Genomic DNA, 18,416 nt, shown 5'->3' on the forward strand with positions numbered 1-18,416 from the left:
ATTGCTATCTGATATAACGTCGTGGAAGGGATTGGGGTAACTAATTGTCCCAGAACAGGCGCATCTTCCATCTGTAAAAATTCCAAATTGTCCTTGTCCTATGTCTTTGGCAGTGGCTGAAAGGGGTTTCTGGTACTCGTGAAACTCTTCTACCACTTTTTCAATTTTGAAATCAATTGCTCGCAACTTAACACATAATTAATACATTGGCGTTTGACGGACGACCATGAAATTGCCGACAAATATCAGTTTTCTACTGGCTTTCGAAGCCTCGAGACAGAAAAAAGTTAAATATTCAAGCTCGCCCTAATCAGATTCGAGTTCCTATCTACTGCATCACAAAGCGCGACCGTCAATAATAGCTTACCCTCTACTACGGGCCCACCCCGATTTTTTTTAAACCCGACTTCAAAACTGACTGGCCGGGTCGGGTCGGGTCGGGTTGGAAAAAACCGGGGATCCCCGACTTCCCGGGTCGGGTTCGGGTTCCCCGTACGATCACTAGTTTGTGCCCCACCTAGGTATTTGAAACCATGTCATATCTTTACTTGGAACATCATCAATGACGTAGCCCAAGTATAGAAATATTCAAAAATGTTATATACATATTGCATAACAGAGAATGAGCGGACCCAACCCAAGTATAAAATTTATACAATCTCAATTTTATACTGCTCATTACATATAATATAAAAATTCTAATTACAACTCGAGTTAAGACCATACTCCCTTATAAATTTGTCTCTGCAAAGAAAATGAAATGGCCACACATGTGGAGTAATTAGCTTCACTTTAAAAGCGTACGCACGCTTCAACCAGTTTAGTAGAGTATTCTGCTTGGTAAAGGTTTTCAATAACGTTTTTGGAATGAAGAAAATTGAAGGCTGATATGTCTTAAGTTCACATGTGTGAATATTTCCATGTTTTAGGGGCTAATCAATGTAACTATCTCAGAGCTGTGCTAATTAGTTAGTTAGCTAATTGAATTTCTAATTAATTAGCAACATTTACTAATTGAAAATGGTAATTGAATTTTAATTACCTTAGTGCTAATTGAGAAGTAATTCCAATTAATTAGTATGAATCGGAAAGGTAATTATCTAATTAAAATTTAATTAGATTTAGGATTAACTAATTAGCCAATTGGATTTTCAATTAATCTTTTACGCCAATTTGTTGTAAAAAAATCGAGGAATTAACTCTTGATTCAAATATGAGAGAATACTAGTAGAAAATTTCGTAGTTCGCAACTGCCCCATTTCGAAATTTCGACTGTTTTACCTACTCGAATTAATAGCAGAGCGCATGTATTTACTACTCAGGAGTCCATTATAGGAACTGTGGCAAGAAAATGAAGAAATGAGACAAATTTTAACATGACGGAAGGCTCGAGGCCTGTCTCATTTTTCGAGAATAATTCACGGCTTCCGTAACCGTTTTTCAATGGCATTAAAACATTAAACATGGGCACTTTTAAACTTTTATGTTTACTTATGGTTTCTTTTTTACCTTAATTAGAAAATAGTAATTCTAATTAATTAGTTTGATAAATAATGTCTAATTTCTAATTGAATTGAATTAGTTTCTATGTCTAATTTCTAATTGAATTGAATTAGTTTCTATGTCTAATTGCTAATTGGCTAATTAATTAGTTCATAAATATTTCCCTAATTGCTAATTCTAATTCAATTAGTTGTCAGCTAATTAGCACAGCTCTGAACTATCTCCGTAACTAAATGTTGTAGACCCCATGTATGTTCTTTGACACATGACGCATAGTTTGACCCTATAAGAACACACCTTTTAATTTATGGTAGACTTATCAGAATTACCCTGCATTAAAAAAGCGTGCTTGTAAGGTATCTTTCTTTGCACATAGTATAAGAAAAACCTTAAAAAATGTCATTAAACCCTCATATTAATTTCAACTTAATTAATACAATTTTTAAACTGCATACGCAAAAACTGCAATTTAATCAAAACCAATATTGTGCATGCATTTCCCAATCTGTCTTATCAAAACGACTTCATTTCCTCATATAAGTGGGCCCACTTGATCGCATATTTATTGCAAGAGTGAAACACCTGCTTTATCATCTTTCGATATCCTATTCTATTCCCTTAAATTAAACCTGGCGTTAAAACAGACTACTGTTGAGTTTTACTCTTCAAGAGCTTCCTGGAGCAGATTCGAGGAGAAGTATTTTAAGTGTCTTTGACTCTTTGTCCCCCACAAAATCATGCATAAATAGAGCTAAATAATTAGACAGGTATGGTATCGATAAGATATTATTAATGGAACACAATAGAAAGATAGTAAAAACACTTAAAACCCGCGTCAAGTCAATACAATCTTATAATCCCGGTTCCCCATTATTTTTCAGATGTTGAATAACCTACCTCCATTGTGGAGGCATCATGTTTGTCACGCATTTCCATTGTCAATTATATCTAAAAAACCTTTCCCAAACTTCGGGGATTTTTTTTTCTGTAATAAACCCTCACAACCTCCTTAGCTTTCAGTGGTTTAAAACACTTGAAACAAAAAAGGAAGAAAGTTTTAAGAAAGTATTTCGTAATCAAGCAAAAGACAATGGGATTGATAACGTATTTTACAGGTTGATAAATCGGGCGTCGTTTACGTACGATATTTTCTATATCGATGTTGTTTACTAAAGTTTTGATTAAAAAGAGATTCAGTATGAACCACTTAAAGTTCATAAGATATGTTTCATAAGTTTGTCACTGGTTACAAACTGGAGCTTGTCATGAAGTGACGTAGATGAAACGTCATAGATTCGAGGTAAAGCGACGCCTGGTGAGGCGCTGTCAAAGACTTAGTACAGACTAAAAGTAAGATGGACTGCAAAAGCGAGTGTAGTCAATTCCCGCGTCGTTGCTCTCAGTAAGTATCTACAAAGTATAGGAAGCGTCAATTTTATGGGGCTTAGTACAAACTAAATAGGAAGATGGACTGCAAAACCAAGTGTAGTCAATTCTCACATCGTTGCTCTCAGTAAGTATCTAGCATTACGAAGTATAGGAAGTCTCAATTTTATGGGGCTTAGTACAAACTAAATATGAAGATGGACTGCAAAACCGAGTGTAGTCAATTCTCGCTAGTCGTTCTCGAACTAGCTCGAGCTGTAGGTCTCTAGCATTACGATGTATAGATAGTGTCTTACTTATGAAACATCTTATAAAGTTATGGTACAGCTAGTACACGTATATTTATAAATGCATATGGAATTTTGTTATAATTAAGTTGAAGTTATATATTAAAAATGATATTAGAGTTTAAATTCGACCATGACGTCATAACGGTGTCCCGAGACTGACATTACGTCGTTCCTATAACGCTACATTTTTGTACCTTTGAAATATATTGCATTTAACCTTCAATTTATATGCTATTAAATTCAATTGTCGTTGAGCTCACTTAAGAGATCTTAACAAACCCTTAATTAAGAATTTTTCATCAAACTTGTTTCTATAAATGATGTAACGAACAGTTTGCAAAACACTACTAAATGTTGTACATATTATAGAACTGACCTAGACATAATAGCAGTAAAACGAGGCATTTTTGGGCTGTCATCGTGAGCCTTACAACAATGGTCTGATTAACTAAAGTGAGTTTGACATAATGTATATAGCGAGCTATGCGGACCTCGAGGCAGTTGAAGTGAACCATAATTGAAACCGTTAGTCCTTAAGGTCAGTCAGTCTTTATATACTAAACCATTATCATGAATAGGGGCCCCAGGGGAAATTTTTATAGCGCCTCTCACCCAAAATTTGTTGCGTCCAATTTTATAATAGGGGTGGAGTATGCTAGATGAGGGGAGGAGGGCACTAGTATAACAAAAGAATCAAACGCGTTACACGAAATTTCGCAAGTACGGAGATCAATCACCGGATTATCATGGAAAAGGAAGATGAGATGGTAGACGAGATATTTTCCAACCCACAAAAGTAAGTCATGCAGTGTTTTTTTTTTCTTTCATATAAATATAAAATCTTACTCGAGACTCTATTAATCTACGTTGCGATTTGATCACTCGCGGCTTTACTAAGGCCATTGAGATAGCAATCCGCTACTTCGCTTAAGCAAACCTTGAAGGAGAGAGGAATGGAGTGGTATTTCTGATACCCATAACGTTGTCTGTGTACCAATTCGACTAAGAATGAGTTAAAGGGACTGTAAAGTTGTCAGCGGGCCGTTGAATTTTATTATTTGAAAAAGTCGAGTTCGAGACCCCCACTGCGTTTGCTAGAAGGAAATACTTTTGTTTTTCTTGCCCAGGGAGGATTGTGACGTCAATAACGACTTTAAAAAAATTCCAACCGTCCGCCGACTGCTTTACAGACCCTTTAAGGAATGATTTTCCCATATTAATCGAAATAAACTTATATTTGAATCCTAAGTGCTCTTTTTAGGGTTGAGCTTGAGCATAGATGTTCCCTGCAGAAGCGGTGTCCCTTCTAGTTTCCAAATGACTTTCACGACCTTTTTTTATGACACAGACTTTTTGACTTTTCTTGGGAACTGCATGGCTACTTTTTGAGTATAATTGGTTTCGCAAAAGTATTGATTGTCCTCACAAAGGGTACGCGCATGCTAGAATCTCCTAAGATCTTGGCAGTTTTATTGTTATTGAGCAGTTGAAAATACTTAACGAAGACCTGAGGCGATGCCGTCAGTTTGTTATGATTCTAACTAAAATTTATTACCTTTTCATTTTACTTTTACAGTATACTGAAATATTAGATAAACAGTATATTTTCAAAGCTTTTGTTAGTATATTTGTGATCTAGTTTTAATACTTAAAAAGAATTTACCAAAAATATTTAAATATAAAAATCTGCGCATCATCCTGACACCAAAAATTAAACAGAGCGCAGGCGCTAAAAAGAAAGACAAAAGACCATCCCTGTTTTGATTTCATCGCAGGTATGATTGCCCTAGGTGTAGTTAGAGTAATTTATTGCATCTCGGTAACCTTCGCATTATATTTAAATGATAAACTGTATTTTAACAATCGATGAAAGACACTCCACGTGGCAAATGCAAATAATTTCACCAGTAAACATTCAATATTCATGATTTCGCCATTTTGCATTTAACATAAACAATATTCCTTGTAACTCATCTCACCATGGCCTGGAGACGAGTAAAAATAACTAAACAACAGACGCGTGGTATCGCCTCTCCCACGAAGAATTATCATCAAAACCCTTTACCCATGCGCCAACGAAGCTCAAACTCGTAGACTTTTCTATACAACAGTATTTAAAATGAGTTTAAATTAAATTAAACCTTGACCAGAGAGTTGGGATATGGACAAAGAGGAAGGTCGTCTCAAAACCATTCAAGTATTCATATCAGTCGTGGATCGAAACCCTGCACCGTTTCACTTCGGTGCACACCTCTCTCTTATATTCATCTGTTGCGAGTCATGAGACTTCGTATAAAACTGACAATGACTCTTTAATATTAAAAAGAACAGGATTTTTGATAGTTTTCTGACTTATAAATAGAGTTAGTTGCGACCGGATAGTGTAATCAACACATCATGCTTATAGGCAACCATATTGCGTCAGTTTTAAAATTTATTTCATGCAAACTATATTGTTTATTTCAATAACATTTTTGTCGTCATAGTCGCAAAATTTGTATATCAGTGTAATTGACATGGACCTTTGAAAGTGCACAGTGCACTAATGGGTTTTCGTTGACCTTTAAAAGCACCAATCTTGACCGCACTAATGTATTATCGATGTATATTGATTTATAGGTTAATTAGCCTCTCGAACCTTACATAAATATTGTCTGCCGCATGTGCCAAAAGTATTGGCATTGGTCTGCCGTGGGCCAAAACTATTGGCATTGGTAAACCGTGGGGCAATACTATTGGCATTGGTAAACCGGGAGGCAACCGTATTGGCATTGGTCTGGCGTGGGGAAAAAAGTATTTGCATTGGTCTGCCGTGGGTCAAACGTATTTGCATTGGTCTGCCGTGGGACAAACGTATTTGCATTGGTCTGCCGTGGGACAAACGAATTGGCAATGGTCTTCCGTGGGACAAACGAATTGGCAATTGTCTGCCGTTGGACAAAAGGATTGGCAATGGTCTGCCGTGGGACAAAAGGATTGGCATTGATCTGGCGTGGGACAAAAATATTGGCATTGGTCTGACGTGGGACAAAAATATTAACATTGATCTGTCGAGGGACAAAAATATTAACATTGGTCTGACGAGGGACAAAAGTATTGGCATTGGTCTGTCGTGGGACAAAAGTATTGGCATTGGTCTGCCGTGGGACAAAAGCATTTTCGTTGGTCTGCCGTGGGGAAAAAGTATTGGCATTGGCCTGCCGTGGGGAAAAAGTATTGGCACTGGTCTGACGAGGGACAAAAATATTAACATTGGTCTGTCGAGGGACAAAAGTATTGGCATTGGTCTGTCGAGGGACAAAAGTATTTGGCATTGGTCTGTCGTGGGACAAAAGTATTTTCATTGGTCTGCCGTGGGGAAAAAGTATTGGCATTGGCCTGCCGTGGGGAAAAAGTATTGGCATTGGTCTGACGTGAGACAAAAGTATATAGTGGCATTGGTCTGCCGTGGGACAAAAATATATATTGGCATTGGTCTGCCGTGGGACAAAAGTATTGCCATTGGTCTGCCGTGGGACAAAAGTATTGGCATTGCCCATGATAGAAAAAAATTAAGTTAAAGCTGTACCGATTTACTGTGATTTAGGTATTGTTAATCTTGACGGTTGATTCACTTCAAACTCCATAAACATGTCCGTGTTTTTTTTTTCTTCTTAAATCTAGCGGTAAATGCTAATTCCTTAATACGAAATACATCGCATTACAAAAAAAACCTTTACTTGCTGCTTAAATAAGCAATTAACATCCGTTTAGCTAACATCTTTGCTTCTATGATGTATCTCCAAATGCGGCAAATACAGACAAGATTCTGAAATCCGCCTGCCCTATTTATATGGCGCGATCTTTTTTTTAACCAAAAAAAGATGAGTCACGCCTGCCTGATTTTGGAAAGTGCTTGTAGGGTATGAATACACGGATGCAACGTCATAAAGTGGGCGTTAGGAAGAGAAGGAGGGGGGGGGGGTAGGGGATATGGATTGGATTCTCTCTCTAGTTTCACTCTCGATTTTTATTCAAAATAGGACGCTCTCTCTCTCTCTCTGGGGTTTATTACTCATACACCTCGCTCTGTACTAAGAGAAAATCTTCGTGTATATCACGTATGAACCAGAATAGATACTAATTGCTTAGAATAAAAACACAACCGTCAAGAAAAGAGTGGGACACTTGTATTTAAATTAGTATGTTTTAAATTCAGTATATTCTAGACGTAGGTAACGTTATCAGGGTTGCCAGGTTTTCACTGATCATCTGAAGCCAATTTCCATGACCAATTTTCAAAGTTACACTAACAGAAAATTATGAATGCTGCCTGTAAAAATTCCTTATTGACCATCAGCTTTGTACTTACAATTATGCTAATTTTATCACACTTTTTAATTGAAACTACTATTTAGTAGTTAATAAAACTTTATAAGGAACTATCAGAAACAGTTAATGTAGACCTATAGAACCTTATCATTGTCACGTATTTGAGCTGGTGCGCCAAGTTGGCCGTGACTACACATTTTCTCAAGTCGATATGCAACGGGAATTCCCTGATTTTTCAAATTCCCTGACTCTTTACACCCTCTTTCAGATTCCCTGACTTTTTACACCCTTTTTCAAATTCCCTGACTTTTTACACCCTCTTTCAAATTCCCTGACTTTTTACACCCTTTTTCAAATTCCCTAACTTTTTCAGGATTTCCAGGTACTTTGGCAACCCTGGTTATACAGTGGCCAAGACCAAAATACTTGGTAAGGCTTAAACATTGGCAACTTTAACAAAGTATAATACAACCTAGGCTAACAAAGGTACGTTGATCGAGTTTTGCACGTGCGCAGAGACATAGTTTAAAGCGACCTTCAAACAGTTTTTTTTAACTTTGTGAAGCAACTACCATATAAATACATCATAGCACCTGAAACCGGCGACTGTTTGATCCTTTTAAGAGGTTTATTTGTGTTGTTTTGAGGGAAGATACGCCCAAACGTTGCGTTGTCTTTGGTTCTATAACGAGATACAGATACCAAACAAAGAAGTGCATGGAAGACCTTGAATCTTTGTTGAACAACGACTGTCCGACCTCCCCTCAGTCGCGCTTTCTTTATTCTAGTTTATGATAATGATTCACCATCATCCTCGTATTTGGTATGTTGTTATTGCCATGCCACGTATTTCGAGCGACCACGCGTCGCTATGACATCACTTATTTTAATACAAGGCGTATTTCTTGAGGTAACGAGTTTGGGACAAGCCCCAACAAATTTTCTTTCTCAGTGTCATGGTTTTATTAGATATTAGAAGCTAAGCCTCGAGACAAAGTGGAAATAAATTAACAACGATGAACAGAAAAACTGCATGCGTCGAGTAAATTCAAATATGGCCAAGGCTTCTGCAGGGTTCATACAACTTTTGGAAAACAAATTTTCCTGAGATTTCCAGGTTTTTCCCCATATACTTCCCTGAATTTTATAGGTTTTTTCCCCGTATATGAAGTATCCTATGGTGCAAATGTTAACGAAGGAGGGGGGGGGGGCAAATATGACTATAACATACTCAAAGGACATCCCCGTATCTCTAATATAAGCAGAGTTATGAGCCTCCAAAGTATAGTGTAATGTTAATCCTATGGAGGGAATATTCACGAACATTTTGCTTAATTACTCGGTCCCGGTTAGACGCAAATTTCCCTGAATTCTACTAAAGATTTCAAATTTCCCTGAATTTTCCGTGAGGTTTTTGTCAACTATTTATTTCCCTGAATTTTCCCTGGGTTTTTTGTCAACTATTTATTTCCCTGAATTTTCCCTGGGTTTTTTGTCAACTATTTATTTCCCTGAATTTTCCTTGGGGTTTTTGTCAACTATTTATTTCCCTGAATTTTCCCTGAGGTTTTTGTCAACTATTTATTTCCCTGAATTTTCCCTGAGGTTTTTGCCAACTATTTATTTCCCTGAATTTTCCCTGAGGTTTTTGTCAACTATTTATTTCCCTGAATTTTCCCTGGGCTTTTTGTCAACTATTTATTTCTCTGAATTTTCCCTGAGGTTTTTGTCAACTATTTATTTCCCTGAATTTTCCCTGGGGTTTTTGTCAACTATTTATTTCCCTGAATTTTCCCTGGGTTTTTTGTCAACTATTTATTTCCCTGAGGTTTTTGTCAACTATTTATTTCCCTGAATTTTCCCTGGGTTTTTTGACAACTATTTATTTCCCTGAATTTTCCCTGGGTTTTTTGTCAACTATTTATTTCCCTGAATTTTCCCTGGGGTTTTTGTCAACTATTTATTTCCCTGAATTTTCCCTGGGTTTTTTTTTCAACTATTTATTTCCCTGAATTTTCCCTGGGGTTTTTGTCAACTATTTATTTCCCTGAATTTTCCCTGGGCTTTTTGTCAACTATTTATTTCCCTGAATTTTCCCTGGGCTTTTTGTCAACTATTTATTTCCCTGAATTTTCCCTGAGGTTTTTGTCAACTATTTATTTCCCTGATTTTTCCAGGTTTTCCCGGTTTTCCAGGTTTGTATGAACCCTGAAATATGGCAAAGGCTTCTGATAACAAATTACAATATGTTTAGGATTACCACTAAAATATTTATTGATGTTGGAATTGTTATCCCTGTAAATTTAGAGTCCAGGTAAAATTCCGGACTACATCTGTAACCAATCAAAGCAACTGTCTCTAAATTGTTCCAGAAATAGATTTGTTCAAAAATTCTTCAAGGGCTTTACGCACGTCGAAGCTCACAACAAACTTGCGTAACATTTTAGGCTTCTCTGAGCTTAAAGGCATGAACGCAGTGAGACTTTTAACATTGAAAGGCCGAAGACTCCGTCATTTTGTCTTCTTTCGGCACTCTTAAGTTTTCTTTGAAGAAAGCGCCTTGTCGGTAAGATCAAAAATAATATAAAGAAAAAAACCCGGGACCCAACCAACTTAGCTACGCAGCTGTTGCCCGCTATACCCCCAAAAAGAACCAAGATATAGAATCTTTATATTCTTTCTCAGCTAAAGGGGGCTAAAAAAATACTAATACTTTCTGAACTATTTTATTAAGTGTTTAAATACGAAATAAGATAACATACGACATGCGGAATCCTTTTGGCCAGTCAGAAATTTTGCAATGAGAATTTTTTCTTTTTAAATTTAATTTACTCTTCATAACTGCAAGTTTCTTGGGGAGATACGTTTTGGCAGATTAACACTACAAGTATTAGGAGTTTGCAACGACACTTATCTTCTTTAAATTCTCGGACAAGGTATATCACCTTGAAGTAAATTACTCCACCTTCAAATTACCCAACAAGAAATCATACTTTATCTCAAAGGTAATTCACGCATCTTCAAATTCTCCAGATTTTACTTTATCTTGAAGGTATCGGTATCGGCTTAAGCCTGGTATCGGCCATCTCTAATGACCATGCACTACTTTATCTTGAAGCTAATTCCGGCTACTTGAAATTCTATGGCCAAGTATTAGTTTATCTTGAAGGTAATTCCGGCAACTTCAAATTCTATTGACCATGCATTACTTTATCTTGAAGGTAATCCCGGCAACTTCAAATTCTATGACCATGTATAACTTTATTTTGAAGCTAATTCCGGCAACTTCTAATGATATGACCAGATATAACTTGAAGAATATTCCGGCACTTTTAAAATTTTCACCTTTAAACCTCAATACAATTACGACCTCATGGACCCCACCAAGTAGTTCAGAAATAGATAAACGTACTTGATACTAAAGTGCCAACGTTAATCTACTCATTAAGGAGGTAGAAATCTAGCAAAATGTATTAAAAAGGCAAAAACTCTGTATGTAAGTGTGCAACGGTTTAAAAAACCGGACATGAATGGAACAGATCATCGACCATGCGATTCCTATCTATTTTGGGATTTGACTTATTTCATGTCAATCGTCCATAGGATATATTCGTTGATATCAGTCTAAATTGCGGTGGCGGTTCTGTGAAGTTGGGGGCCAAAAGGCGCGACTCGCTATAAAGTCGTTCCGGGTCCCTGAGCAAAAAATCTCCGACGAACCGCTCCACAAAAGGAACGCGCCCTGTTTGGTCATCCCCCCTTCCTTGGCACTACCACCACATCCGTTCTTGAGCGAGTAAAGCGGCAGGTACAGCCGCTATGCCTCGATAATCTCGCAAAAATACCACCGTTTCCCCATAGTTCTTAGCACATTTTAGTTTAATTTCGACGCCCATTTCCCACCAGGCTCTCTTGTTCTAAAGTACAGTTCAGAAATCCGGTACATTTCAACGTTGTGTAAAAAAAGAAGAATTTGCAGCGCCGGAATGAATGGTCTTCAATATTTACTGTTGGATTGACCTTCTCGTGCATGATGTCTAAAGCCATTATGGGCAGCCAGCCGAGAAATTATTTCAGGAACCAATAATCTTTTAAAGCTCCTGTTTTAAAATTAATTCGCCTCTTTAAGCACGCATTGTTGGACCAACCGAAACTAATATCATATAACGGAAATGCTTTTTGTCTTTAGGTATGCGCTTAGTCCTGTATGTACGCCCAAGGTAAAATATTCAAGTAAACCACGCATTCATGACCTACCAGAAGGGTTGAATATCGAAGAAAACACAGTGCTTCCCAAGGTTTAACATATCGCCTACTACATCTTCATCACACAATTCTCCCCTATAACATCACAGACTACATCTTCATCACGCAATTCTCGCCTTAACTACACACACTACATCTTCATCACGCAATTCTCGCCTTAACTACACACACTACATCTTCATCACACAATTCTCCCCTTTAACATCACAGACAACATCTTCATCACGCAATTCTCGCCTTAACTACACACACTACATCTTCATCACACAATTCTCCCCTTTAACATCAGATACTACATCTTCATCACACAATTCTCCCCTATAACATCACAGACAACATCTTCATCACGCAATTCTCCCCTTTAACATCAGATACTACATCTTCATCACACAATTCTCCCCTATAACATCACAGACAACATCTTCATCATGCAATTCTCGCCTTAACTACACACACTACATCTTCATCACAAAATTCTCCCCTTTAACATCAGATACTACATCTTCATCACAAAACTCTCGCCTTTAACACCACAAACACTACACCTTCATCACACAATTCTGCCCATTAACATCACATACTACATCTTCATCACACAACTCTCGCCCTTAACACCACCAACACTACATCTTCATCACACAATTCTCGTCTATCGATTGAATCCATAAAATATTCTCTAGATGAACAGAGATATTCACTTATCAGATACAGCCCACCTTACATCCTACATATAACCATGAATTAATTCATATCCACGAATAAGGACCCTTGTAGCCTCACCTCGCAAAATATCGAGCTTGGCCCTTATCCAGCGTTTACCAATGAGAAGGTTATAGACGTAGCGACGATGAAGATATAGACAAGGCGCTACAAAGTCGAGGAGGGTATGCAATGTACAAAACCGTACTTTGCTATATATATTCATGGGTATATATGTATTAATTCATGATATCAGTCATAACCCATATAAGACCAGAGAACCAAATAATTCGGGTTCGTAACTTCGACAAAACCGAAGAATATTACTACGAAAAATATAACTTAAGAATGACAGGCTCTAATTCCAACGTCAAAAATACGGATAACGACTCAAAACTCAAAACGTTCCCACTGTCAGGGATTTTTTCTTTCGGAATTGAGAAAACGGAAGTAGGGTATAGGAGATGGGAGATGTAGACACGGACGGTATTAAGTTAAGAGAGAGAGCGGCGGAAGTTGATAGGTTCCCAACATATAACCCCGAACTATATGCAGAAGAAGCTACATTACGTGTAATTCCTGGGCTTTTGAAAATCATGTTGGGCGTCCCCTAGCTCTATCCCCGCACGTGAGAACCTTAAAAACCACATCTCACCACCACCACCACTAGCGGTACAGCTAGCAGCGGTCGTGGTCTATGGATTTTTAAAAAGTCCCGCAGATAAAATTGCACAACTCCCTTTTAAAGTAAAAATCCGTCGGATATGCCTTAAAAAGCAAACGGCGTCGCTACGGTAAAGCGACCATGCCGAAAGTCGCTCACCAAAAAAACCTCCCACGCTCGTTTTGGGTAAAAGTTGTCTTACTTCAAACGAATTACCATGCCGACGTGATATACCTTTTGTGTTCCTGTTTTGCTAGATATTTTTAAGGCGTGAGAAACGGTCCTTGCATGCTTTGCATATTCTTCGAGATTCAACATTTAACATCGCTATGAATAATATAAGTAATACATACAGCTAATAGGAAGCATTGTGTAGACATTGTATCAAAGTATCTAGGCGGATTTTGTTAGTAGAGCTAAACTATCGTTTTGTATGATGAATTTTAAATCGCGAATAACCGTCTCTCTGCCTGTTGCCCTTAACGATGCTACCAAGTACCAACCAATGAAATCATAGTTAGAAAGACGTCGACATTATCAGCGTTCAAGTACGGCCCACAAAACCCGCACAGAAATTAGCGTGGGATATATTTGGGGCATAATGATTCCCAATAGCTGTATGTATTCCTGATAAAATGATTACAAAGGTAGTCTTGACTATGTATGAAAAAACCGATAATTTTTAATAACAATTTTCTTATATGAACTCATTGTGATTGCCCTAACTTATGATACTTATCTTTTTATTCGATATTTGGAGGTTTGGTCAGTTTCTTTCATTTAAACTTAAAAATATTACTTAAAACATTGGTAAAGCGTTGATAGATCTTTGATTATTTTCAAGCTACATAGGTAAAGATGCTAGGAATTATAGGTGGCATTTTCTTCTGTGAATTAGAATTCTTGGGACACCATGTGCAAGAAAATTTTGATGATTCAAGATGCAGATCTACGTTTTCACACTCTATGGTATAATGTTAAATATAAATTTTATCTTTATCTTATTCTATGAAATAATTTCTCATATTATATAACATTTGATTTTGGCAAAATTTTATAATTATAGGAGTTATTACTATTAAAATGGCATTAGTCGTACAGCGAACTCGCACATTTTCAATTAGGAAAATCTTAGCGAGTCACGACTTATAGCGGACGAGTTGTTAAAAGAAACATTAAAACTCAATTTTATCACAAATTGTTTCTAGGTAAATAAATTGGAAACTTCAAAGGTAATGTATGAGTTCAACGAGAAGTTAGTCATAACATGGTAACAGTATCTGAATTGAAGAGAGAAGTGACCGACCTCTTGAGGAAATTTGTCATCTATCCCCAAACTACACAGTAGAGTTAAGATTTCATATTTCGTATTTACAGGGTCATTGGCGCATGCGTGTAGTTAATACACCTTGATGAAAAGTACAAATAAGCTGAACACAATTACTCCAAGCCCGAGCACAAGTTTTTACACTCTTAAACTATGACCCTGAGGTCATGGCAACCGTTATACCGCGGAAAAACCATAGACATAATAACGAAAAAGACATGACAATTGATGTATTACCCCTATGTATATCTTACAAATGGTCAGGGGGAAACCAACAAGATGGTCCTGGCAATGCACTCACTTTAGTTCCATCACAACCTTTCATTAACTCTGCAATTCATAAGCTTCAAAATTTCATAATTCTACACTATCAAAAGAGCTGCAGTTAAAACCTGTTGCGTTTTTTAAAACACCTTATATGTTATCAGGGATAGATTTAATTTTAGAAGTAGGAATGGAGAACAGAGTAATGTGGACGCGCGTCAAAGTCCCGGACCCCCTTCCCCGGGAAGGGGGATATGAAGGAAGAGGAGGGTCATAGCGACAGAGTTAAACAGGAATTACGTATTTTTCGTCGTCCCCGTCCGCAACGTCATCAAAACGGCGTTTAAGTGAGCCAATAAGATAATTTAAAATTTTCGTTACGTGCTGGAGGGAGGGGCTCTATACTGGGCTATGAGTCGGACTGAAGTAAATACTAACCGTTCTCCATTCCTACTTCTAAAATTAAATCTATCCCAGATATTATAGAAAATTAAACTTGAGCAAATGATTTATAAACCACTAGTAGAAATATGGGGCAATCATAAAATATACTGTATTGCGAGGACTGATGGCGCTACAGACATTAATTGCTTGCTATAGGCCATATGGGCTTTCAGATCTACACCAACTAAATAAATCTTTTTGAGACATCTATGTGGAAGGGACTATGACCTCCAGAATAAAAGCACCATAATATAATCTAACTACACCAGACGACACCATCGCCAGGTCGGTACAAACTAATATCTTCATCGTTACGATGGGCATAGCTAAAAGTAGGTGGACAATTACAAACGACCGTTCTTGGCATGTACTTCGATTACTCTTATTTATAAGTCAGTGTGAAGTTGTGGCCAGGGGGACCAGACACGAGGCTCGCTTCTTCAGTCTTCGTTGTAGCGAAAATAAAGTTGTGAATTTCTCGCGCGAGAGGTCCCTTCGTTATAAATCAAATAGCGGGAAACCGAGTGATAGATATATTTCTTACAGACAGCATGCACCTGCATCATAAGAAGTTACCCACCCGGAGGATTTCTTCAATGTGATATCAAGAAGTGATATCTAGTTTATTAGGGAGAAGGTATAAATTCGCAACATTTCTAGCTTTATCTCCAGTCCTAACGTAGGTCCGGAGTTAATCCCCGCCTCTAAATTACAACCAGCATCTCATTGATTCTTGAAAACGCACGTCAGCGCGACGCGAATGACAAAAATTACAGTCATATTTTCCGACTGAGGAGAGGCGAAATAACCCGGCCTTCTTTTACGTCCCCCCTTGTATTTTGAAAGGGGGACTGGGACTATGGCGCGCGAATACTTAGGCATCTTACACCATCTCCCTAATAAACTAGATATCACTTCTTGTTATTATTAAATCCGTTTTCCTTGCTTAACTTGTTTAAGTGCAATGAATTTCTCGCGTCTATGCTGCTGGTGGATGGTACTTTATAATGTCGCCTATAAGGGATTTTAAAACGTTAATTTTTACGCTAGAATACGAGACATCATGTATATCTTATTTTTAAAGTTTATTGAAATATTATATTCGGAAGCATTAATATGAATATTAACAAAAGGGATACAACTTTAAATCTTTTTAATAATCACCGCGACATAGCTTTATTTATAAATGTTTTTAATGAATTATGACTTGTTTCTCAAATATATCGATCAATAGTGACTGGTTTCGCAAAATGTATCGATCAATAGGAACTTGTTTCGCAAAATTTATGGATCAATAGTGACTTGTTTCGCAAATATATCGATGAAATGAGATTTTTCTGCAAAATATATATCAATCAGATCAATTGTGACTTGTTTTCAAAATATATCGATCAATGATTAATTGCTATTTGTTCTATAAAATATATCGATCAATGATCAATTGCTATTTGTTCTACAAAATATATCGATCAATGATCAATTGCTATTTGTTCTACAAAATATATCGATCAATGATCAATTGCTATTTGTTCTACAAAATATATCGATCAATGATCAATTGCTATTTGTTCTACAAAATATATCGATCAATGATCAATTGCTATTTGTTCTACAAAATATATCGATCAATGATCAATTGCTATTTGTTCTACAAAATATATCGATCAATTGTGAATTCTTTCCCAAAATATATATCAGATCAATTGTGAATTCTTTCCCAAAATATATATCAGATCAATTGTGAATTCTTTCCCAAAATATATATCAGATCAATTGTGAATTCTTTCCCAAAATATATATCAGATCAATTGTGAATTCTTTCCCAAAATATATCGATCAATTGTGAATTCTTTCCCAAAATATTTCGATCAATTGTGAATTCTTTCCCAAAATATATATCAGATCAATTATGAATTCTTTCCCAAAATATATATCACATCAATTGTGAATTCTTTCCCAAAATATATATCAGATCAATTATGAATTCTTTCCCAAAATATATATCAGATCAATTATGAATTCTTTCCCAAAATATATATCAGATCAATTATGAATTCTTTCCCAAAATATATATCAGATCAATTGTGAATTCTTTCCCAAAATATTTCGATCAATTGAGTAATGTGGGCTGCTTCTTAAAAATACGGATCATACTCAAAAACTGTATCGATTCTCCGTGATAATAATATAATAATAAATGTATGATCAAAGTGCATTTTATAAAAATGTTCATATGATCGTTCATGAAGAGAATTATCGACAGTGCTATCGTTGCTCTAAAAAAATATCGTCAATACCGTCTTTATAATTGTGGATATATTAATAATAAAAATAAAAATAAACATCATATTATTTTTCATCGTAATGTCAGCATTAGGGTCCAATTGTGCCTATTGGAGTTTAAACTCGCAGGCCTTTCCATAGAAATACCACTATTATTAGTAACGCAAATATTTGCTTTCCAAATAAATGAAACAAGAGAAAGTGCATGTATGGAAACCCGAGACTTAATTTACTATTGAGGCCCACCAAGACAGCCAAAAATCTTCACTTCACCAATGAGATAACCATTCATCACTAAATGTATATGACGACATGCAGTCCACAATAAATTACTCGAAAAAAATAATAAATAATGAAACCCACCCTTTTGAAAAGATTAAAATTAATTACCTTAGTTTAAGAGATGAATGGTAGGAAAAATTGCGCCTTCTTAGTTTCAGTTGGATGAGGCCGTCTTGCGAATCTTCGTGGGTGCTTCACCCGATGAAAGGTCACCGCTAGAGGTCGTCGTCGACAAGTCGTGCTTGGAATTAGATGACAGATTCCTCTTTCTCGCTTTCATGAAATCTGAGTCAAATGAAAAGAAAAAAATATGAGATGATACACTGCTTAAATGGGACATTAAGAATCTCTAACCATAACTAGGCAATGATATTTATTAGTTAGTGAATGTAATTCATTCAGTCCTTGTCTTTCATTCCGATGGTTAATGAAGATTTAAAAGACGAAAATATTTAAAAAAAAAAAAATGTAGTAAAAGGGAAATCCAGTCTACATTTCTAACTATTTCCTTGTTTAAGGGGTCAATGTTTGGGAGCCCATATCTCCGTAACTAAATGTTGTAGACCCCATGTTTTTTGAGCACTCAGTTTGACCCTTCACACTTTTATTCATTTTATATTATCATTTTTAATTTTTATTTATTTCACACTTATAATCTTATATACAAAGTTTCAATATGTGTCGAACTTAGCGTCAA

The 18,416-nt window shown here is 36.5% G+C and overlaps 1 protein-coding gene across 2 annotated transcripts in view; it reads right to left on the reverse strand.

Moving 5' to 3' along the window:
• LOC149591758 (uncharacterized) overlaps positions 1-18,416 on the reverse strand; it is a 48,253-nt gene that overhangs the window by 12,735 nt on the left and 17,102 nt on the right. Inside the window, exons 2-3 of one of the 2 annotated variants that reach the window (XM_089861750.1) lie at positions 17,828-18,004; positions 16,221-16,491 (exon numbers count right to left, since the gene is read on the reverse strand). In XM_089861750.1, coding sequence (XP_089717876.1) covers positions 17,874-18,004 — 131 coding nt within the window. In that variant the 3' untranslated portion in view covers positions 16,221-16,491; positions 17,828-17,873. Of the gene's footprint in view, positions 1-16,220; positions 16,492-17,827; positions 18,005-18,416 lie in introns of those variants that run through there. The other variant, XM_089861749.1, reaches the window with a different exon arrangement.

Source organism: Phalangium opilio, unplaced genomic scaffold (assembly GCF_054372755.1).
Source record: "Phalangium opilio isolate 3A_F unplaced genomic scaffold, DU_Popi_V2 ptg000500l_1, whole genome shotgun sequence".
Lineage (NCBI taxonomy): Eukaryota > Metazoa > Arthropoda > Arachnida > Opiliones > Phalangiidae > Phalangium > Phalangium opilio.